Source organism: Trichoplusia ni, chromosome 1 (assembly GCF_003590095.1).
Source record: "Trichoplusia ni isolate ovarian cell line Hi5 chromosome 1, tn1, whole genome shotgun sequence".
Lineage (NCBI taxonomy): Eukaryota > Metazoa > Arthropoda > Insecta > Lepidoptera > Noctuidae > Trichoplusia > Trichoplusia ni.
In genome coordinates this window covers 3558518-3582280 of record NC_039478.1, presented here as the reverse complement: position 1 = coordinate 3582280, position 23763 = coordinate 3558518, and the positions used below count along the sequence as shown (strand labels likewise).

The window sequence follows — 23763 nt, the reverse complement described above, 5'->3', positions numbered from 1 at the left end:
AAGCAAAATCATTATTACTCATTCTGAGAGTCGACTTATTGCTGTCTTTTCCCGGATTACAGCATCGTCTGTGGTACGTCGGCGTCTTCACTGCGGTGTCTGTACATATCTAAGTAACCTGTTGCGTCTTTATTTGTGTCGCTCTGTGATATGAATTTAATTTATTTTTAGAGTACCGTTTATTACTGTAGTGTCAAGTTTAAGTAATACGCTTTGATAATTTGGAAAAGCGTTAAAATTTTTGAAAGGGTTTTAGTAGTATGAGAGAGTGATATTTTTATTTGAAGTGTTGTGTCCTAACTACGGACTACGACATGTTAATTCGGTTTTCATGAGAAATAGTTTTAAGTCAGATGATGCCATGAAATTCATTATATAATATAATAACAGATCAGTTGGTTGAGTAATATGTAACTTAACTGTTTCTTTATAAACTGTTTATAAGTTGTACCTTTTTCTAATTATGTTAGGGCCGGCTCGCAGTTTAACCGGTTACAACTAAGTGTCCACGCAACACAAGAAGCAAGCTCCTGTCTGCCTTTAGTCAGGCTAGTTGTTAGATTTCTAGCTGCTGTCTACCCATAATTATCCCAAAACATGGTAGAACTCGTTATGACACAAATGGTGACCTAGCCACGGACCAACCTTATCAAGCACAACTTTTGCATGACCATACCAGAATGCTGTTGTTATGTGATGTACGTAAGCATGAACAGTTTGTCCAGTAGATTAATATTTAAGTATTTTTGCTTTCAACTTTTTATAACCAATGATTTCATATCTACAGGTACCTACACCTGTAGGTAGCAAAACATATTGAATACGTATTCTTATTTTATCATATTTAAAAAGTAAGGAGAATAAAAATCTCCTAAATGTATTATTATTGGGGACTAGAACATCATTTGCTAGTAAAAACGTACTGGTAAGCGACGTCACACGAGATTTTAGATTCCCGTAACACCTTTCAGAGAAAAGAAAAATGATTTACTTATCCAATATTTTTTGAAAATCTGTCTGCTGACTCAATATTTTTTTTTTGTCACATACTCATTGTATAACTTGCGTGTGTGACTATCACTTTTAAAGAAAGAAAGTCTAAGTATATTATTATTATTTAAGCTTGGAAGTCTTATCTCTTCAAAATTCATTAGTATTTGTAATATAGTCAAAATAACCTAAACTTCATCGTCATCGTCTAATAGTATGGACCACCGTAGCGAATATTCGAAACTAGTGATAAGTAAGTATTTTGTTGAAGGACAATAACTGCACAATTTTTATCTTTTTTTATACAAAATATAACTATAACTTCCACAGTTAGGAATTTAATCCTTGTATCGCGGGGTGTTTAACAAACATACAAATCACATACAGAAAGACGCCCGGACTCAGAACAAGCGTTTGTGGATCACACAAATGCTTGTCCGACGTGGAGATCGAACCCGCGGAACGTCGTGCACGGCTATCCGTGCAATCAAATAATATAATCAAGATCAACCTTTACCACTGCTTTAGGTTGAATGGTTGAAAATGTTGAAAGATCCCCCTACTTTTGTGATAAAAGAAGGAATATCTATACGAATCCAGATTCCAAATGAAAGATACGGCAAACTAATGACACAGAATTAATTTTGCGGGGATATTTATTCTCAACAGGGCCTCTGCATGTTGGACCTGTGTCTCCGTAAACGACTTAGGTCTTTTCTCATGAAGTTAACCGGTATAATGAAAAGAGAGACTAATACTGTTACTCTGGCTCCTTCCTAACCTTCTCGATCTATCTCCAAGTCTGAGAAACCTGTTGCTTTTTATTTGTGTGGTCATTCACGGAGTGCAGCTTCGTGTTATGAACTCCATTTAAGTATTTCGAGTTGTGTTTATTGCTTTTGTGTCAAGTTTTATTGCACTTGGATTGCCTTCCAAAGAGTTAAAATGTGTGGTTATGGAAGAGTTATAGGAGAGAGTATTTTTCGTTGAAGTGTTAAGTCCTAATAGTGGTCAGTCCAACTATTAGGACTACGAGTCAACAATTTTATTCGCTTCTTATGCTACTTGTAAGGAAGGCTGAGTAAGATATTAAATCGAAACGAAAATGGATCAGAAATATTGGAAAAAGCTAGCGTGGTGATCAATGCTTTACAAACGGGGAAGAGGCCATACGACATTTATAATATCAGCCTTTCAGCCTAAACGAAATTTTCTAAAAACGAAGTTTTACACGGATAAGCTTTCATATCTATGTTTGTATGTATATGGAGTGTAATATGGAGAAAGGAATCCTAATAAATGAAGAAATAATGGACACATTTAATATGATTTATTTACACATACATATAACAATTATATATTATATTTAATATGTAATAATGACACATGAAAATGCTTACTAATTCCGATTATTTAATTAATTAAAGATTACTTAATTTTGTTACAATAAAACACTGACAAGAAAGATTTATTAGTGATGCCACTTAGTTTGCGAATGAATTATATTTTATGTGGTAAAGTTACACAGATAGACATAAATGTAGGATTTATTTAAACAATATTATGTGGATTATAAACTGCGATACGAATTTATCGCCCTCGTCGCGTCGACATTATCAGAATGTATACTTATTATCGATTCGAGATAGTTTTTTTTTAAGAATTGACACAATTTAATACAACTCTTAGTTTTATAATTAATTTGCACTTTTACGTTCAGATAATTAAAAAATATAAACTTCTTTCCCTTAAATCGATGACCTATTTTTTTTTTAATAAAAAAATGATATACGTTTGTTTTCCATCAAATGTAATATTAAATACTCATATCAGATTGGAACATAGAGGTCATCGACTTTCGTATAGATACATTATACACATACTCGTACACCTAAAGATATTCATATTATTAAACTATTCTACAAACTTACCGACACACTAACAGCTGTCGGCATCTCAAGGGTTAGAAACAATACGTAATAAGGTTGCGAAAATAGATTTTAGATTTTTTAGATATCAGTATGTAGGTATGAAACAAAATAAGATTTATAAATATATACCTGGCGCCGGTTTCACCAAAATGTAAAGAAACGGCTTACTTCGGAAAATGGTAGTCACAGTTGTTCGGTTTGTAATCTCCGATGGCGCCATGGAGACCATTCGACGGAACGTCCAGCGGATCATCGGCGGGCCCCTTTTTCGCCGGTGGAATGGGGATCCCTCGAGGGTCCCTGTATCGGTTCGGCCAAGGATCATTGCGACAATCAGCTGACGCTTCTGGGATCGCATCCCTGGTCACCGGTGTCACGGGGTTGTTGGCGCGCGGCGGAAGTCCTGGTGTCGTATTGTTGCCGTTATTTAGCGTCCCCGAGCGACTTGTCACATGGGCTGTGGGAGGGAAAGGTGAATAAAATCTAGGTCTAGTTCCTGACGAGCCTGGGTTATTAGTGACCCTGCATCTTGTAGGAATGCCCTTAATAACTTCGCTGTAGTATGGAGGTCGGTCGCTATTTCTTGTTTCTGGAGCCGATGCGGGAGGAGGCGGCGCGAAGTTAATCGGAGCTTTTACACGAATAGGCCGAGTTCTCGTATCATCCATGTATACATTTCCCGGGGGAAGTTGCACCGAATCTGTAATTTGTCCGTTGGTGGCATTTGCGTTTGACAACACCACGTTGTCGTTACGAAGATTCAGAAATGGCGAATCCACATCAGCTGCCTGTGGAATAAATTAAAATTTATTTGAATGTTCTACAATAACTGACACAAATGCAATGAGAAGTGGAAATAACAACGAATGAATACTGTTAATGATGTTTTTGACTTATTAGACTAGGTAGTTAGGACTATTACTGTCATGGTCCGGCAATAGATAATACTATGCCTTATTAAATGATGATAGATGGACTGGACTCTGAAAGACATATAGATGGAGTAAATAACTGAATGGTGGGCAAGACTTGGATGTCGAAATCCTGGTGGAGAAAATGAGATGGGGATATTCTCTATATACAAAATAACAATAATATGTCGAATAAACAGGACAGGAGAGAGAAGAATGGCATAAACATAAACGGTTTAGTCTCCGATCTATACCCGCAGTAGGTTATTCATGACTGATGACGATGATGACTACTGCTTTTTATTCAATTAACGAATTATAAATAAATTCAGTTCTAGTAATTGTTAGAGAAAGGGCAGGCTGCACGTTTACCTCACCACGAATAGTGATACAAAATTCTCGCGACAGTGATTAAATTAATTAGTGATTAAAGGTAGCATAAGGAAAACATGTGAAACCTCTTTCCGAGTTCATATTTGATTAATGACAATAACTTGTTCAACCAAGTTTGATTCATAATTACACTTTCATCCGTTCCTTCCTTCACTCTAGACTAGGTCCAGATCGTATTTAACCTTAAATGAAAAGTTCCTTACCTGCGGACGACAGGCTGGTAATTGCTGAGTTGTAGGTGGCATTGTTGCCACTGGGGGTGGTGCTTGTGGTACCCAGACGTGAGACGACTGAGGTGGCATGTTTATTGGGGGTGGAACAGAACTTGTAAAATCAAGAAGCGGCACGTTGTATGGCATCGTATTTCCTACGGGTGGTATCTCCGGTAGACGGGCATGGTTTCCAGCTACAAAATTATACCGTATTACAAAATTTGTCCAACAATCATTGTTTGACAATAGTATGAATGATAATTGGTTAGTTCCATAAACTTTTTGGGATAAAGTGACACAATTGTAAAGCAAAACGACTGCTGTAAGGTTAGAGCAATGATTTTAGGCACAAAACAAAACAATATTTTTAAAACGTACCGTCGCTCCATACTCTTTCCGTTAATTCCTGCTGTGGAAGGGTACTATGATTTTCCACATAGGGTGACGGCTGGATTTCATCCGCAATATACCCTAGCGTGGGTGGCTGGTTGTTGACGCCGCGTGAGTTTTGTGAGGGCAGGTGGAGCAGACCGCGCCGACTAAAGTCAGTTTCGTTAACTTCTTGGAAATCAGTCCCATATACATGTGAGATCATGGAATTGTTAGGGATTCCCCCGTAACCCGCGTCCGCATAAATCGGCGGTAAAACTTGGTTGTGAGAATTGTTGTGACTAGATCGAGGATTACAATTGCGAGGCGGGAGCTGATATTCTTCGTTATACCCACTGGTATAGTCATTTGTCAACTGATAGACTCGTCTGTGGTCCGGGGCCACTTCGTAAGGTGCTGTTATATGATAGCTTGGAGGTGCATTGTACTGGTTCAAGCCATAAAAGAAGGGCGGCCCATTTAGAAATGGATTGTAGCCGAGGATCGGCCGTAGGTGATGATAATAATTTCTTCCTGAGAACAACAAAATACTTAATATTAATAGAAATAATGTGTATAACCACTGGATGATTTAGTAATAAAATATATTTCCTAGTAGATAAGTAAATATTCAAGGCATCGTCAACCGAACTATGTTAAGAGATTTTCATTTCAGATAACATATATTGGTATAATGATAACATTGTTGTCGTTGTATGAATGTCTCCAGTCTGAATGGAATCACTCTCTTACAAAAGAGCGGTCAGTACTAAGACTTCGAAGAAGTTTCAGTGATTGTATTGCATCAAAAATGAACAAAACGGCCACATGTTTATACACGCGTAGTGAAAGGAGGGCTCTCCGCGGAGCGCGGTGTACCTGACACGAGCTGCACTTGTTGATATGTGCTCGGCCCGGTGCTTTCCATGTGAATGGGTATATTACACTTACAGTGAACTGTTCTAAGCATAGTAAAATAGTAGTAAGTAATAAGTAAAGATGTGTTATTGCTTACCATCGTGATATAATGGGTAGTTTGGTGGTGGCACCGATGTTAAGAAGGCGCCACCCGCCATCCCTTGAAGCTCGGCCATACGCGCCAGAAGCTGAGTTCGAGCCATCTGCCTTTGCATTTGGGCAGCAACTATAGCCTTGGCTTGAGCGACTACTTTGGCGTCGGCTTGTGCTTGTAATACGGCCTGTGCCTGTAATACGGCTTGTACTCGAGCAGCGATCTGTTCGTCATCGTTGTTCTGATCAGCGTCATCGATGGCTCCAGCATCGTCTGTGACGGCTGCAACATCAGCTATTTGGTTATGGATCGCAGGGTTGACAGCATCGTTTGTTCGATTCGCGCAAACTACTTTAGTATCATTATGTGCCTGACTCGATTGTTTTCGTTTGGCGTTAGTTGGTATTTGACTTGGAGTCACCGTATGGGTCACAGCTGGCATCGGGCGTGCAAGTACTGGGCGACCGTTTTTGGGCGCTCCCTTGGCATGATCTCTCGTCTTTGTCGGTGGGTGAAATGCGGAAACCACTTTCAGAGCATTCGATGTCCGCCTCCCGGTCACGGCACGAGGAACAAGTGGAGGAGGTCGCGTGCTTAGAAGTGCTGGGGCTAGCAACTGTGGTATTGCGTCAGTTAACTGAGCTTGTCTGAACACAGGCAAGACATTATATGCAGGTCTAGATCGCCGCTCCTGAGCAGAGTTGTGTGCTGATTGAGCACTGAGTTGTATATGACGGGAATAATCTCCAGCTTGCCAATATTCTAACGGGATCGGACCTACTCGCAGACTAGTATTAGATAAGTCTAAAGGTCTCTTCTGAGAGTCTTCAGATGGGGGCTTATGCCAAGATGATGCATCTAAACAAGAAAAATAGAAATGAGTATCGGCGTTGTAAATCCAAAATTATAATTAGTTCGAATGGGTGTGATGTGAAGCGTAATTTCCTCTATGAACGTTTATCTGGTTTTACATCTGTGGAAATCTAATTTGACGAATCCTAATATCCATAGAATCAGTGGCATTCTGAGAGCTGAATTTAGATTTCTAAATAATATATCCATAAAAAGATCAAATTATTTGAATGACTTCGTGATAGGGTGAAATCCTTAGCTGGGATGATAATGTTATTCTACAAAATATGTAAGGAATTACAGCAATACCTAATTCATTAAATGTCTCGATGTAACGTGACATCGGTCACGCAACCCCGATGGGCTATACAGGCTGAAGTATTTCTGCTTCTCCTAGAGCCTTGGAATATCCTTTGATTATTAACCTATTTTTAACACATAATAATTCGCATCAAGCCGTCGTTAAATTGTATGCATTTCGCAAATGGCAATGTTTTAATATGTTCATGGACGCGGTCACATAACATTTGTGGACACGGAACAGTATGTTATTTGTTAAAATGTAATAACACCGTAAAATTACTTTGAAATGAACAAGTATTTGTCTCATTGCTTTCGGGTTGGATCATATGTAATTTGAATTTTGAGTGGTGACAACTTTTTAGTTATAACGATTTATCACTAAATAGGTTGGCACCAAATACAACACTGGCTATCAAAAGTCAATCAACAAAAATTTATTTAGAACAACACTGATTTAGTGACAGTTTTTGTCATTTAACTTCATTTACTTGGCAAAAGGTTCAATTTAAAGGCAAAATAGTGAAATAATGTTTAAATATCTACATTGAAGTTGCGCTTGTTCTTTTCCTAAGAATGGGATTTCATCGAGCCGTCAATGGCGGCTGTATCGGACTTCTGAAAACGTGATAATTCTTATTTGTGTGCAAATATTATTTTAAGTTTAAATGATAATGCTTGGCAAAAAGTATTAATCTTTTGCGAGCGCAGCATAGCATTAAACAGAATAAAATTCGCACCTAGGATAAGAACCTACGTTTCCTAGAACTGTTTTAAAACATAAAGCGTTAAAAGGAGACAGGCATTTTTTTGTCAGTTTTTAGAAATGTAACTCGTCTACACGCTCAGGTTAAAAAAATAGGTTCTCGCGAAGGTTATTGCAGTTTTGTCTCACATATTTAACGTATTAAGTCCAAAATATTATAATTTAGCGCAACTCGAAATAGATCATTGCACATCTCAAAGTGAGATCATAGTTGAATTCAAATTCAAGATGTTTTCCATCTTTTATTTCTTATCCAGTTCATTAATGACATTGTACGGAGGCTTGCGTGCGCGGCTTTGTTTTTCTTTTATAAGTAATTTGAAACATCGGTTTAATTATTTAAGACCAGCACTTGCTCAGTCCAACCGTTTTTAACTAGAATTTATAATGTGCGTTAGAATATTAAGCTCTTCACCTGGTCATCTGATATCCACATCTGATAGCCACCATCTGATAGCTTTTTTACACCTAAACTTCGCTTGAAATCAAATTTATTCGTGCTTCAGTAATGAAATGAATGAAACAAAATGAAAGAAATTGAAATCAAATAAGCAAGCACAATAGTTTTTTGGAGGAACCACCAAAGATTCCTAATGTTTGATAATAACAGGCTGTTAAAAGCCCTTTATTGGTAGGACCCCAACTGCGGTCGCCATACTTTCGGAACTGCCCCCTGATCCAGCGCTAGGCTACCAACTAACTCCTGTCAAAATCCCAGATAAACGGGTGTCTCAGATATTATACAAGCCGCAAAACCGATCACTACATCGAATGCAGACGCTGTTGCAATCATGCCATGTTTAAAAAGGGTTTTCGATCGTCTGAATTGGTCAATCAAAGTATCAACTTGATTAAGACCTATTTTCATTTCGATACCTATTCCCGGTTACGAAAGAGCGTGATATCCTGATGGGAACATCGTTATCATAGAAATCACGTCAAACTGCATAAGTGATAAATTAAGGTAAAACATACCACACCGATAAGTACTTCCAATATAATTTTAAGACTCATTTACGTTTGATTACAAATTCTTAGTGATAACTGCGCTTCACTCAGTTGCCAACACTTTGGTCACAGCTTGTTTTGCCTATAAAAAGGCGGGAAGTGGAAAAGCCCTCTTTTTCCTTTTTACCATTGCTTATGAAATTGATTGAGGTTTCCAAGACTTTAGTGTATCTATGGTTATCAGTTGTTAAAACTGCAGATCACTGTTAACAGGAGTTATAGTACTGATAATGTCTAACTCTTGTCCAAGAAAGAACTATTCATTCGAAACGGCTAATATTGTTATTCAACTGATAATTCTGAAGTTCCTTTTCTAATCTAGCTCCGCCGCCACTTGCCCTTTTTCCGGATATGTAATAATTAGCCATCGCATGGATCACAGCCAATTTACGCGAGCACTTGCAAATAATAAAGAACTATGGTAAGTGATAATGAGAGTTGTAACAAAATTTTAAACATCGCCCGCTGCCGTCTGCGTCGAACCCATGAAACCAAAATAAATATGGAGAGTCCAAAGACGATGAACACTTATTTTATTTGAAATGGTATTGTATTAAAGCAAAACAAATTATCCAAATAGTCCTCGTAGATTTATGGACAATGTCTGAAAACTTAGTAATTATGGTAAAACTTTCCCCGTCGGCACCTCGCTCCAGGCAAAATTGCCACTGCACCTGATAATTTTATTCTAGATAATGGTTATTTTTCTCGGTCGTTTCCTAAGGAACACGGTGCTTATCTGCATAAATATGAACGTTTTTTTGTTTTAATTTTTTTAACTAGTAATTAAGTTTTCGCTCTCATTAACGATCGTATTAATTTTAACATAAAAATAAGTAAAAAAAAATTGTGACAAAAAAGAAAATATTCAATGAGCTCTTCAAGAGAGAGAAAACAAGAAAAATATGTTTTTTTATGACTTAACGAAAACTTGATCTGTTATTTCACCAAAAAAAGTCAGCTCTTACGTTTTTTGGGCTCCATTGTTGGGTCAGCGTGGCTGCTAAAATCACAGAAACCACTTTCACAGATTTTTCTTAACACAGCAAAATTATCGGACTACTCGGAACCGCGACGGTCAACGGCTCTTCTCAAAGCCTTATCCTGAGAGACTGGGCTCGGGACGGAGGGCAAAGCGCGGGTAAAATGGCACGCATGCGCAAAACTCCCCGCTAGGGGCGTAATACCACCCCCAGTGCGTTTGTGTGGGTGGGCTCTGTATGTGTTGCATATAACCCCAGATTCATTTTATTTGTAAGTTTTATAATCAATCTAATTATTACTTACTTTTTTTAATCTAAATTTTAATACAAATTGAACAGTATGACTTAATTCGCAGAGCATCAAAAAACATTCTTCATTACAATTCCATTCTTTATGCCAAAGTCGGAAATGTACACAGAGGCTAGTAGCATTACCGCGTTGAGTAGCAAAGCTTATTCTTTGAGCAAAAAACAAACAGATCACGGTTAGAATCAACTAAACGCTTTGCGAGTTCTTTATAAAAAGCTTCCCCCCATATCCCGTGCGTTTCATCCTTATAAGGCTCAAAAATAAATACCAATGAGGTTATTATGTTTCCTCGGCTCCAGCAGCTAGCGCCTGACGAGAGTGCTAAACTTAAGACATGTGATGGCACGAGGGTGTCCCAAAGGCCGCCCCATTGTCAAGGCAGCAATGACATTCCGTCAGGTTTCTTACCATAGTTGCGTTTTAAAAAAGAAGGTACCAGCAGTGACAGGAGCAAGAGCGATGTCATTAATATTCGCATGATGCGGCCAAGCGGTACTGCTGCAGGACAGGCAATGATGACCAATGCAATCAACTCTTTCACCGTATTTGGCTTAAGTACTGCCTTTAACCAGAGACGCGATTTCCATTCTTCCACAGCCAAGCACCCTCTGCAGTATGCATTGACGTATCAGTTAATTTATACTGTATCAAACTGCAATGCTTGTCTGACTGTCTTTGAGAAGAAATTTGTTCGGGAAGATAAGTGCCCGGGCAAGACATTTTCCAACGATTTACTGATTCGTACATGTATTACATAATATTGAATACATTTTATTTTGTATTCAAAAAATAACATCTATACCAAACTATAAAGCTGAAGAGTTTGCTTGTTTGTTTGTTTGTTTGAACGCGCTTATCTCAAGAACTACTGGTCCAAATTGAAAAATTCTTTTTGTGTTGAATATTCATCGAGGAAGGCTTTAAGCTATAAACCATCATGCTGCGACTAATAGGAGCTAAGATACAATGGAAAATGTGAAAAAACCGGGCAGGTACACCTAAATCATAACTTATAATCTTCTACCCACGGGGACGAAGTCGCCGGCAACAGCTAGTTTAGATATATGTATGTCGGCGTGGCTCTCTTTTGGGTGTCAGGATAGCCGACATCGGGATAGGGTATTCAATAAAACACACATTCACGCCTCATTATCTCATTATCGTTTAATCTGGACATATTCCCAACAACGCCCGCCCATCACCACTTGCTAAGCGCGCTGGAGAGAACAAACGGCGCAACAAACTCCCCAGCCTTGCGCTGTCCAATCATTACACATTATTAAGTTACTTTACACAATCTATATTCACAATATTAACAACACAATAACTAATTACGTCTCAAAAATTACTAACTTTAATATTACGCAATAATCACTTAGTAACACGACCATCTTCCAACTTATAATCCACTATTCTAAATTCAAATATACCCGCGCTTCTATTTTACAACCAGCCAGTATTGGCGCGAACAGTAACTATATAGGTTTTATGAATGAGGTTGCGAACTATTTATCACCAATGAGGTTTTAATTATGATTTTGTTATTTATTCTCATGCTCATCTCCGACATGTATGTATTTTAAATATTTAATTAAGCATTATTTATATATATTTATAAAATATGTTAAATATATATAATTATATTAGATTATTATGTTTGTTTTTTAATTTTAATATTGATGTACTAGGTGTATATATTTATTTATATCTATTACGTACGATAGTACGTATCGTTAATTAAATTTTTGTAATAAATACTTATTTGACATTGAAAAAAATAAAGGTTTTTTGTAATATCATTATTATTTGATTTAATTATATTATTAAAATTCCTTTAGAATATGACATTTTAGTAATTTTTTAAATGTAAATAGTGTATTTAGGATTTCAATGGCTAAAATCGGTTACATCCTCAGAACGAACCATGCCTTTAACTCCAATGTGTATCCTGAAATTTTAATGTGAGACTCGAAATACACCGTAGCGCCATGTATTCACCGTAGTAACCAGATATTGCGTAGCCGCGTAACTTTGTAGCGGCGTAGCACATACCTACCCGTAATTTTGTAAGATATATTTTGTTGATGGTCTCCGAACACTAACTGTAAATTCGAGTTAAATTTATGCTTTTTCTTAAGTTTAAATACCTTCTTTAAAACCCATGTCTGAGACGCGATACTTACGTTTAAATACAGGTCCAACGCCTTTTTTGTCTGACACCTTCCCAACCAAAGAAATGTGGTATTTATATATGACCGCGGCCTGGGTGTCAGGATAACCGACATCAGGACAGGAATATTAGAGTATTCAATGGAACACAGTCATAATCAAGCCTCATTATCTCATTATTGTTTATTCCTTGCCTATTCCCAACAACGCCCGCCCATCACCGCTTTCTAAGCGCGTTGGAGAGAACAAACGGCGCAACAAGCTCCCCAGCCTTGCGCTCTCCAATCATTACACATTATCTAGTAGCTTTACACAATCTGTATTCACAATATTAACATCACAACTACTACATACGTTTCAATAATTACTCCCTTCAACATGAAGTAATAATCATTTACTCTCTTGACATCTTAAAAACTTATAATCCACTATTCTAAATTTGATTACCCCGCAATTCTATTTTCTAACCTGCCAGTATTGACGCGTATATTAACTATATATGTAGGTTTCATAAATGAGGTTGCGGACTATTTATCGCAAATGAGGTTTTAATTAAGATTTAGCTATTTATTCTCATGACTATCTTCGACATACAGTAAGAAATATAAAAGTATTGTTTTTTTATTAAACGCTCATTTATTATTATTATTATTTATTAAACATTCAACTCACACGCAGACTCAGGACAAGAACTCGCGAAACACACAAATGCTATGGGTTTGGCGTAGTGACCTCATCCTTTCGGCCATCCGTGTAGTCAAATCAGTAGAATGAATATTCTGACTTCTCCTTACAAAGACTTTTTTTACTTTTCGCAATCGTGGCAATGAAACAAGCAAATATTAATAGAAATATAATTTTATTGAGTCGAGGGAGGCTCGTCTTAAGCATTTTATTCGGTTAGACTGCAAATCACTAGCGCTTATTTCTAAGTCAGGTAAGGCAACTGGCTTAGATCATCGTCGGCGGGTAGATACGTCTACGGGGGCGTAGCGGTGGCGTAGCGGCGGCGTAGCGGCGGCGTAGCAGCGGCGTAGCGGTGGCGTAGCGGTGGCATAGCGGTTACGTCTGGCTTCACTCCAACGGCTGAGTAACCTGTTGCTGCTTTATTTGTGTTATCATGCGGTTTACAGAACAGCGCTCTCTGTTTTGAACTCGATTGTTATAATTTTGAGTAATAACTACATATCATAACTTACTGAGATGTTATACCTACTCATTTGCGAAGTTGTTTTTGTTACGATTGTATAAAACCTTATCTAAATAATATGTTAACCGTAAGAAGTATGCAATTAAAACAAAATTACACTTATTTAATTAATTCAATTAATTATCTTACAATTTTAACGAAATTCCGCAGCAAATAACTATTGTGGGGGTGCCGTAGCAGTGGCTCTTGTAGCCGCCCAACATACTTACGAGACACATACTAATCGGGGATCGCATACAGCCGTTCGCTACCGTGCGCCAGCGCATACTGAGCCAGCCGAGTTGAAGATAGCGCAGCACGTCCCGCCTGAAGCTCCGACTTGTTTTAGACTAAAGTTTGTTTGTATACCCTATTTATTTCAACATATTTTGCCTTGCACTGTACATAAGTAGCTTTCCACAATAAAATAACACAGATATCTTCCTGGTAACCTGCTCTTATAAACTCTGAACATTGTTTTAAGGAAATTCTGTAGTGTATAGCAGCATTTAATCCTTGGGAGAGCCGGGTGGGTAAAATATGTGAAGTGGTTAAGATGAGTGATATTTTTAGTCATATATATATAGTCCTCCTTATCGTTTTCGATAACAGCGAGCCTTGGCAATTCACTTCCTAGCGTGAGCCCTGATATGACTGGATAGACCGAGTTTGGATCTAAACACTCGGCCGCAAGCGCTGCAGAAGAGTTGACAGAATTGACAGTTTAAGTGGTTTTAGTAAGTATTCAAAAAAAAAATCAGAGATAATTCTGAATAAGGCAATGTTACTTATTCTTAATTATTTGAGTCCTTCGTTACTAAATGGTAAGGTAGCCATAGGAGTTCAGCTCAACACATACAACAGCATCAAGGTGAGGCTTTATTTGTTTTGACGAGTATTTTGATCCTGAACACAGAAAATAAGCTGAAAGCTTGATATGAATCGTTTTTTCATTAATATAAGTTAAGTGTTAAGTGCGTTGACTTGCAAGACTTCAGCTGATATGACATAATATCACTATAGTCGAAAGAGCACGATGAAGGAGAAAGGAATTCTCATAAATGAAGAAACAAACAACACATTGAAATAAGTTTTAATTTACACCTTCTCTTATACATGGCGTAGATGTACTTAACCTAAAATAGTTTTAAACATTCACAGAGTAGATCATATCGTAATGAATCGATTTGAACAGGAGATTACATTAAAATGGTTGACCCCATACCAAAAGTTTTCACCACACTACGCTAATGCTTCAGGGTCAATGCAGGTTACATGACTAATAAAGATTTACTTTTATCCCAACAACCAAGAAAACCGTTAATAAAATGCCTGTTACCCGGCTCGGTTTCAAGGTCATTAAGTTCAAATAGACTTAAATGTAGGTTTCATTTATGCAATGTCACTTTTGTATCTATGATACAAGGTTGTCACAATCATCGTGTCATAAAGATATTTTCGATTTGAGATCGTTTTTTTAAGAATTGACACAATTTAATACAACTCTTAGTTTTATAATTAATTTGCACTTTTACGTTTAGATAATTAAAAAATATAAACTTCTTTCCCTTAAATCGATGACCTATTTTTTTTTATAAAAAAATGATATACGTTTGTTTTCCATCAAATGTAATATTAAATACTCATATCAGATTGGAACATAGAGGTCATCGACTTTCGTATAGATACATTATACACATACTCGTACACCTAAAGATATTCATAATATTAAACTATTCTACAAACTTACCGACACACTAACAGCTGTCGGCATCTCAAGGGTTAGAAACAATACGTAGTAAGGTTGCGAAAATAGATTTTAGATTTTTTAGATATCAGTATGTAGGTATGAAACAAAATAAGATTTATAAATATATGCCTGGCGCCGGTTTCACCAAAATGTAAAGAAACGGCTTACTTCGGAAAATGGTAGTCACAGTTGTTCGGTTTGTAATCTCCGATGGCGCCATGGAGACCATTCGACGGAACGTCCAGCGGATCATCGGCGGGCCCCTTTTTCGCCGGTGGAATGGGGATCCCTCGAGGGTCCCTGTATCGGTTCGGCCAAGGATCATTGCGACAATCAGCTGACGCTTCTGGGATCGCATCCCTGGTCACCGGTGTCACGGGGTTGTTGGCGCGCGGCGGAAGTCCTGGTGTCGTATTGTTGCCGTTATTTAGCGTCCCCGAGCGACTTGTCACATGGGCTGTGGGAGGGAAAGGTGAATAAAATCTAGGTCTAGTTCCTGACGAGCCTGGGTTATTAGTGACCCTGCATCTTGTAGGAATGCCCTTAATAACTTCGCTGTAGTATGGAGGTCGGTCGCTATTTCTTGTTTCTGGAGCCGATGCGGGAGGAGGCGGCGCGAAGTTAATCGGAGCTTTTACACGAATAGGCCGAGTTCTCGTATCATCCATGTATACATTTCCCGGGGGAAGTTGCACCGAATCTGTAATTTGTCCGTTGGTTTCATTTGCGTTTGACAACACCACGTTGTCGTTACGGAGATTCAGAAATGGCGAATCCACATCAGCTGCCTGTGGAATAAATTAAAATAATTAATAATTATTTTGCTAAGTAATAGGTACATGCTAAAACATTAAGGTGTAAAACAAAACTATCTACATAGTTTGTCTGTTGGATTTCATTAAACATTGGTGAGTATGTATAATGGATATGTAAATAGGCATAGTATAAGTATAGGTATAGCATAAATATTAAATATTAAGGGAATGAGTTGGATAAATGTTTTTTGTTTCTAAACTTATTTTAATCGTTTCCATCTCTGATGTCGCTGGTTAACTGTTTAATGTATATGGTACTCGCTTTTTCATGTTCGATCTCCATACGCATTGTTTTTTTTTTTCCAAGTAGAAGTAGCTTCAGAAATCTTATTTAATTTGTATATTATTTTCTATTTTTGCGATGTAAGATTTGAATGTAGATAGAATAGATAGATAGAATACTTTTTATTGTACACCATAAGGAAAAACAATTTAGGTCAATACAAATAAATGTAGATACATACGTCTATACAAAGTCTATGCCATCAAGGGTTTTCAAAATCATACCTGGGCAATGATAACAAATTGTTCAACCAAGGTTTTTTCTTGACTACACGACGGGATTGCTCTCTCTTTCATTAATTAATTATTTTTAAGGGGAGGAACTAAATGTTTAGTGACCTTATTCTAGGCTGGTCCAAATCATATTTCAAACTAAAAAAGAAGTTCCTTACCCGCGGACGACAGGCTGGTAGTTGCTGAGTTGTAGTTGGCATTGGTGCCACTGGGGGTGGTGCTTGTGGTACCCAGACGTGAGACGACTGAGGTGGCATGTGTATTGGGGGTGGAACAGAACTTGTAAAATCAAGAAGCGGCACGTTGTATGGCATCGTATTTTCTACGGGTGGTATCTCCGGTAGACGGGCATGGTTTCCAGCTACAAAATTATACGGTATTACAAAATTTGTCCAACAATCATTATTTGACAATAGCATGAAAGATAAAGTGACACAATTGTAAAGCAAAACGACTGCTATAATGTAAGAGCAATAATTAATTATCTCCTATCGTAAAACCATGTTGGTTAGGCACAAAATAAAACAATATTTTTAAAACGTACCGTCGCTCCATACTCTGTCTGTTAATTCCTGCTGTGGAAGGGTACTATGATTTTCCACATAAGGAGCAGGCTGGACTTCATCCGCATTATACCCCAGCGACCAGGCGGTCATACTGGGCAGCTGATCGTCGACGCCGAAGGAGTTTTGTGAGGGCAGGTGGAGCAGACCGCGCCGACTAAAGTCAGTTTCGTTCACCTCTTGGAAATCAGTCCCGTATACATGTGAGATCATGGAATTGTTAGGGATTCCCCCATAACCCGCGTCCGCATAAATCGGCGGTAAAATTTGGTTGTGATAATTGTTGTGACTAGATCGAGGATTACCATTGCGAGGCGGGAGCTGATATTCTTCGTTATACCCACTGGTATAGTCATTTGTCAACTGATAGACTCGTGTATGGTCCGGGGCCACTTCGTAAGGTGCTGTTATATGATAGCTTGGAGGTGCATTGTACTGGTTCAAGCCATAAAAGAATGGCGGCCCATTTAGAAATGGATTGTAGCCGAGGATCGGCCGTTGCTGATGATAATAATTGTCGCCTGAGAACAACAGGATATTGTTAATAGAATAATTAATGTTTATAGGTGATTTAGTAATAAAATATATTTCCTAGTAGATAAGTAAATATTCAAGGCATCGTCAACCGAACTATGTTAAGGGATTTTCATTTCAGATAACATTTGGTGTCGTTGTATGAATGTCTCCAGCCTGAATGGAATCACTCTCTTACAAATGAGCGGTCAGTACTAAGACTTCAAAGAAGTTTTAGTGATTGTATTGCATCAAAAATGAACAAAACGGCCACATGTTTATACACGCGTAGTGAAAGGAGGGCTCTCCGCGGGGCGCGGTGTACCTGACACGAGCTGCACTTGTTGATATGTGCTCGGCCCGGTGCTTTCCATGTGAATGGGTATATTACACTTACAGTGAACTGTTCTAAGCATAGTAAAATAGTAGTAAGTAATAAGTAAAGATGTGTTATTGCTTACCATCGTGATATAATGGGTAGTTTGGTGGTGGCACCGATGTTAAGAAGGCGCCACCCGCCACCCCTTGAAGCTCAGTTATATGCGCCAGAGCCTGAGCGCGAGCTAGCTGCCTTTGTGTTTGAGCAGCAACTATAGCCTTGGCTTGAGCGACTGCTTTGGCGTCGGCTTGTGCCTGTAATACGGCTTGTACTCGAGCAGCGATCTTTTCGTCATCGTTGTTCTGATCAGCGTCATCGGGGGCTGCAGCATCGTCTGTGACGGCTGCAACATCAGCTATTTGGTTATGGATCGCAGGGTTGACAGCATCGTTTGTTCGATTCGCGCAAACTACTTTAGTATCATTATGTGCCCGACTCGATTGTTTTCGTTTGGCGTTAGTTGGTGTTTGACTTGGAGTCACCGTATGAGTCACAGCTGGCATCGGGCGTGCAAGTATTGGACGACCGTTACTGGGCGCTCCCTTGGCGTGATCTCTCGTCTTTGCCGGTGGGTGAAATGCGGAAACCGCTTTCGGAGCATACGATGTCCGCCTCCCGGTCACGGCACGAGGAACAAGTGGAGGAGGTCGCGTGCTGAGAAGTGCTGGGGCTAGCAACTGTGGTATTGCGTCAGTTAACTGAGCTTGTGTGAACACAGGCAAGACATTATATGCAGGTCTGGATCGCCGCTCTTGAGCAGAGTTGTGTGCTGATTGAGCACTGAGTTGTATAAAACGGGAATAATCTCCAGCTTCCCAATATTCTAACGGGATCGGACCTACTCGCAGACTAGTATTAGATAGGTCTAAAGGTCTCTTCTGAGAGTCTTCAGATGGGGGCTTATGCCAAGATGATGCATCTAAACAAGAAAAATAGAAATGAGTATCGGCGTTGCAAATCCAAAATTATAATTAGTTCGAATGGGTGTGATGTGAAGCGTAATTTCCTCTATGAACGTTTATCTGGTTTTACATCTGTGGAAATCGAATTTGACGAATCCTAATATCCATAGAACCAGTGGCATTCTGAGAGCTGAATTTAGATTTCTAAATATCCATAAAAATATATCCATAAAAAGATCAAATTATTTGAACGACTTCGTGATAGGGTGAAATCCTTAGCTGGGATGATAATGTTATTCTACAAAATATGTAAGGAATTACAGCAATACCTAATTCATTAAATGTCTCGATGTAACGTGACATCGGTCACGCAACCCCGATGGGCTATACAGGCTGTAGTATTTCTGCTTCTCCTAGAGCCTTGGAATATCCTTTGATTATTAACCCAATTTTAACACAAAATAATTCGCTTAATGCCGTCGTTAAATTTTATGATTTCGCAAGTTGTATTGTTTTATCATTCTCAGATATAGATATCTACCGTGGTTCGATGTATTCTTAATATTCGACGTGAGCGGTGTGTTAGGTGTGGAATCTAAGTCGGTGTTTATATTGAAATCAAGAATAGAACGAAACGGCGTTTTGTCTTTAACCAGGCAACGCTTGAGATTTATATTCGAGACAACGACGGATGATCACATTTCCAATTTTAAATACATGTATACTTCTCTTTTCAATGAATTATAACATGCATACATTTTTTTGGGGTGGGAATCGGATGCACTAACCGTTAGACCGGTAGCCCAGTCTTTTAAGACTTAAAAATAAGAAAGAAGTTTCATTTCAATAACAAAGAATTTATTTGATACTACTTAAAAGTGGACCTGCATTTCTTTAATTGTTTGTTAGGCTTGAAATTTGTTTCTTTATTAATTAAGGTAAAAAAAAAATAAGTTCTTTCTAGAGGTTACGATTTATTACAAAAAATGTTTTCATCCAATCTATAATCGCATTATCAACACTCGAGAGACAATTATTTAAACGTAAAACTTAACTCTATTGAGACAATTGTTACCATTTCTTTTAATAACTTCATTTAGATGGTAGACAATACAATGTTTAGTGAAGCAGATAAGTCATTTTTTTGTTCATCATTTTTTTTTCTTTTTGTACTCATTTTTATTATTGAAATTCTGAATATTTTAACAAATCTTAGAAAATATATAGAAGTGAATACTTTGATTTCTGCGGCGAAGTAAGTTGCACTATATCTTCTTCACAGCGAGAGCTCTGAGGGAGCCATCAATGGTGGTTGCATCAGACTACTCAAAACGTAGCCTAATTTGTGTAAAAAAAATATTGTTTCAGGTTAAAATGATAAAGCATGGCAGAAATTAATTAAACTTTTGCAAGCGCAGCATAGTATACACACAAAATTAAATTCGCATGGACAATAAAATTAACAAATTCGCTAAGCACAAAACTGCGTAAAAAGAATAGAGGTTAAAGATATTACATGCTTGGTATTATTTTCGTCCGGCTTCGGGAGATATGCTTGATGCCTTCCTTTTTGTTACACTAGAAAGATTTGAAAGCAATTAAGTCTTTATTTATCTTTTGTAATGATAAGATTATTCCAATAAATTTTAATCCATAAGTATTTGTTTGCTATTCTGATGTGACGTAACATAGCTTAGGCTCTCCGTTCAGAAAAATAGAGTGATACAGGTCTGGAGGAAAGAGAATACTCTTCTGTCTCACATATAATCCTATTTACTCAGAATAAATTTAGCGTAACTTGACAAAGCTCTTGATGTCTGCGCGTCTCCATTTCACATCTCAAAGTAAGAGTTTAGATTTAAACTGAACTCTACTAGTCCAGTTTAAATCGCAATGTTTTGTAACTTCTTTAATCCATTTCATTAATTATATGAATAGAGGCTTTTGTACGGGGCTGTATGTGTTATTTTAATTTGTTTCTCTGAATTCCTCAAATATTCTTTTTCTCTAATAGATTATCGATGCGAGAATGCCTTGATCGCAACATCGGTTCAAGTATTTTCCAAGTGCCAAAGGGTTCAAAAAGTAAAATATTACATAACTGTAATTGACAGATACATATAAAATTACAAGCACAAATTAAAGCTTGAATAAATAAGACTGGATGAATGAAATAACATAAAAGAGAAAAATATTGTGATAAAAAGAAGACGCATTTTTGCATTTTGCATGCGATGCCAATGAAAGCGGACTTTGATTGTTAAGTATTATCAACTAGATTAAGGTCTATTTCCTTCGTGAAACTTATTTCTTATTTATCTCTCTCTCTGCAAAAGCGGAAGATAATAGAGCAAAATATTCTGATAAAGACAGACGCTTTTATCACACCCATAGCTTCTAATATAACTTTAGCATCCATAACGTTTAATTGTTAATCCGTGATGTTAAGTGCGCTTCACTCAGTTGCCAATCTCTTTTGTCAATGCTAGTCTTTCCGTTGAGAAGAAGTGGGAAATGAAAAACAAAATCTCCTTTTCCTTCTATTTACCATTGCTGATAAAATTAATTGAGTTTTCCAAAACAGTCAGCTTCCCACCGGAATTAAGTGTTTCTGTGACATTAGTTGTTTCAATTGCAGGTCGTAGCTAACAAGAGTTGCAACTAGAAATGTTTATCTCTTCTCTTAAAAAAGTGATTAAATTCGTGGATATGTTCATATACTGTTCAACTGATAATTCTGAAGTTCCTTTTCTAATCTAGCTCCGCCGCCACTTGCCCTTTTTCCGGATATGTAATAATTAGCCATCGCAAGGATCACAGCCAAGGTACGCGAGCACTTTCAAATAATAAAGAACAATGGTAAACAGAACTGTGGTAAACAGAAATGCAACAAAATTTAAAACATCGCCCGCTGCCGTCTGCGTCGCATCCATGAAACCAAAATATGGAGAGTCCAAAGACGACTTACACGACGAGTACTTATTTTATATTAAAAGTAATCAAAGCAAAACAAATTATCGAAATGTGGTATTTGTAGATATATGGACAATGTCTGAAAACTGTTGTGTGGTAAAACTGTTCCCCGTCGGCACCTCGCTCCAGGCAAAATTTCCACTGCAACGGTTTTTTCTTGGAACAATAGGCTCAGCTTCTAATATGTAAATTAAAAAAAGCTCCTTCTGATGCCCCTGTCTATTTTGATACAAAAATGAGTTACATGAAACGTTGAGTGATAAAAAGAGAAAAAAATAATTCAAACAATAAAAAGAAAATAATAATAAGTTTACTAACAACAAGGCCTCTACATGTTGGACCGTCGTCCCCGTGCAAGCCTTTAAAAAGGAAAGGGTCTCTTCACATGAAGTGATCCCGTGACTATAAAGAGTTTACTAAAACTTTATTTTAGGAAACAAGGAAAACACAATAAAACACGAATTAGAGAAAGAAAAAAGTTGGTACTCACTCTCCCAAGGCTCCATTGTTGGGTCAGCGTGGCAGCCAAAGTCACATAAACCACTTTCACAGATCTTTCTTAACACAGCGAAATTATCGGACTACTCGGAACCGCGACGGACAACGGCTTTTCTCAAAGCCTTATCCTGAGAGACTGGGCTCGGGACGGAGGGCAAAGCGCGGGTAAAACGGCACGCATGCGCAAAACTCCCTGCTAGGGGCGTAATACCACCCCCAGTGCGTTTGTGTGGGTGGGCTCTGTATGTGTTGCATATAACCGCTTCATTTGATTTGTAACTTTTCTTAATTTGCAAACAGTCAAACCAGTCTTATTTGTGCATAGTGGCAAGATTCTGAGCTTAACTTTCTTTCTAATTTTGGCTTTGTAACATTGAATTTGCCAATTGGTTAGAAGAACAAAAGAATTATGGATTAATGCAGTTACAGGTATTATAAGTAGAAGTGTCATACCTAGATAATACAGTGTCAGATTGCATGGAAATGCCAAGTACACGTAGTATCCTAAACTGTTCTCCGTTTGCACTTGTTGCCTGGGCGCTGGAAAGAAAGAGAAAATAAAACAGATATAATTATTATAAATAAAAGACGATTATGTAAAAATGCAGTTCAAGGATCTAAGATGGCCTGATTCCTTTTTCGTAGTTTTATAAAAAACTAAAAAGCTTGTGGGCTAAGCTCTTCGTCCATTAGGCAATACTTTTCTCCAGTGGCCGAACTAGTGCCGCTATAAAAAGTCTTGTTGCTTGAGTATCGCAGGTGTGCGTTGTTTAGTGTACAAGGGCCCTTAGTGCCTCTCGGCAAGGTTAAGGTCTTTTCTTGCATATTGAGTAGCTAGCCGCCACGTGCAGTGGTTGGAAATAAAGCAATTGAATCCAGATGTCATTACTTTGCTTCGCCGTCCCTCGATAAGTCAACAACTCTATTTGATTTTCTACAACGTAACTAAGTTGTTAAATGACAAGGCCGTGTATTTAGTTTTATGAAGGTAATTAGTAATGGTTAACTAGTGAAACGTACTTATATTTTTCCACGTTTTTATACACTCACGTTCTTGTTTGTGTGTTTGTTTGTCGTTCCGGAGATTTTTTAAATCTATCGATCTAGACATGTGTACAGAGAAAATACTTTTATTTTATTCATGGTTTTAGTAGATTTTAGATATCTCTCACTGGGACGTAAAATTAAAAAAAAAGTGGTGGAGCTCATCAACACGATTCAATTAAAACCGATATCAGTAACATTCAATCGATATCTCTCATCTCATAACTCAGTTATACTTATACCTTGTGGCTCGTCTCGCGACCCCTCGCTCTTGACATAGGTATACCTACGAACATAAACACTCGCGTGTAAACGGCGAGACAGCCGCGACGCGGAGAGACTTGCACACGTCAATGTAATAGTCGCTCTCGTGTGTAACTTCTTATCGGAGCGTAAACCGCTTCGTATCGTACTC

The 23763-nt window shown here is 37.9% G+C and overlaps 4 protein-coding genes across 4 annotated transcripts; all 4 read right to left on the bottom strand.

Annotated features, from left to right (window-relative positions):
- Window positions 1-3062: 3062 nt before the first annotated feature.
- Window positions 3063-5967, bottom strand: LOC113494179 (proline-rich receptor-like protein kinase PERK9). Its single transcript, XM_026872427.1, has 3 exons — window positions 4816-5967; window positions 4429-4631; window positions 3063-3709 (listed from the first exon to the last, which is right to left on the bottom strand). The coding sequence occupies exons 1-3, from the start codon at window positions 5030-5032 to the stop codon at window positions 3086-3088; spliced, it is 1044 nt and encodes a 347-aa protein (XP_026728228.1). The 5' UTR covers window positions 5033-5967; the 3' UTR covers window positions 3063-3085.
- On the bottom strand, window positions 5811-7824 carry LOC113500188. The gene is made up of 2 exons (XM_026880902.1): window positions 6980-7824; window positions 5811-6676 (listed from the first exon to the last, which is right to left on the bottom strand). Exons 1-2 carry the CDS (start codon window positions 7011-7013, stop codon window positions 5811-5813), a joined length of 900 nt encoding a protein of 299 aa, XP_026736703.1. The 5' UTR covers window positions 7014-7824.
- An 8741-nt stretch (window positions 7825-16565) lies between these two features.
- On the bottom strand, window positions 16566-18134 carry LOC113500180. Its single transcript, XM_026880892.1, has 2 exons — window positions 17021-18134; window positions 16566-16837 (listed from the first exon to the last, which is right to left on the bottom strand). Exons 1-2 carry the CDS (start codon window positions 17250-17252, stop codon window positions 16566-16568), a joined length of 504 nt encoding a protein of 167 aa, XP_026736693.1. The 5' UTR covers window positions 17253-18134.
- LOC113500170 lies at window positions 18003-19196 on the bottom strand. Its single transcript, XM_026880879.1, has 2 exons — window positions 19163-19196; window positions 18003-18850 (listed from the first exon to the last, which is right to left on the bottom strand). Exons 1-2 carry the CDS (start codon window positions 19194-19196, stop codon window positions 18003-18005), a joined length of 882 nt encoding a protein of 293 aa, XP_026736680.1.
- Between the last annotated feature and the right edge of the window lie 4567 nt (window positions 19197-23763).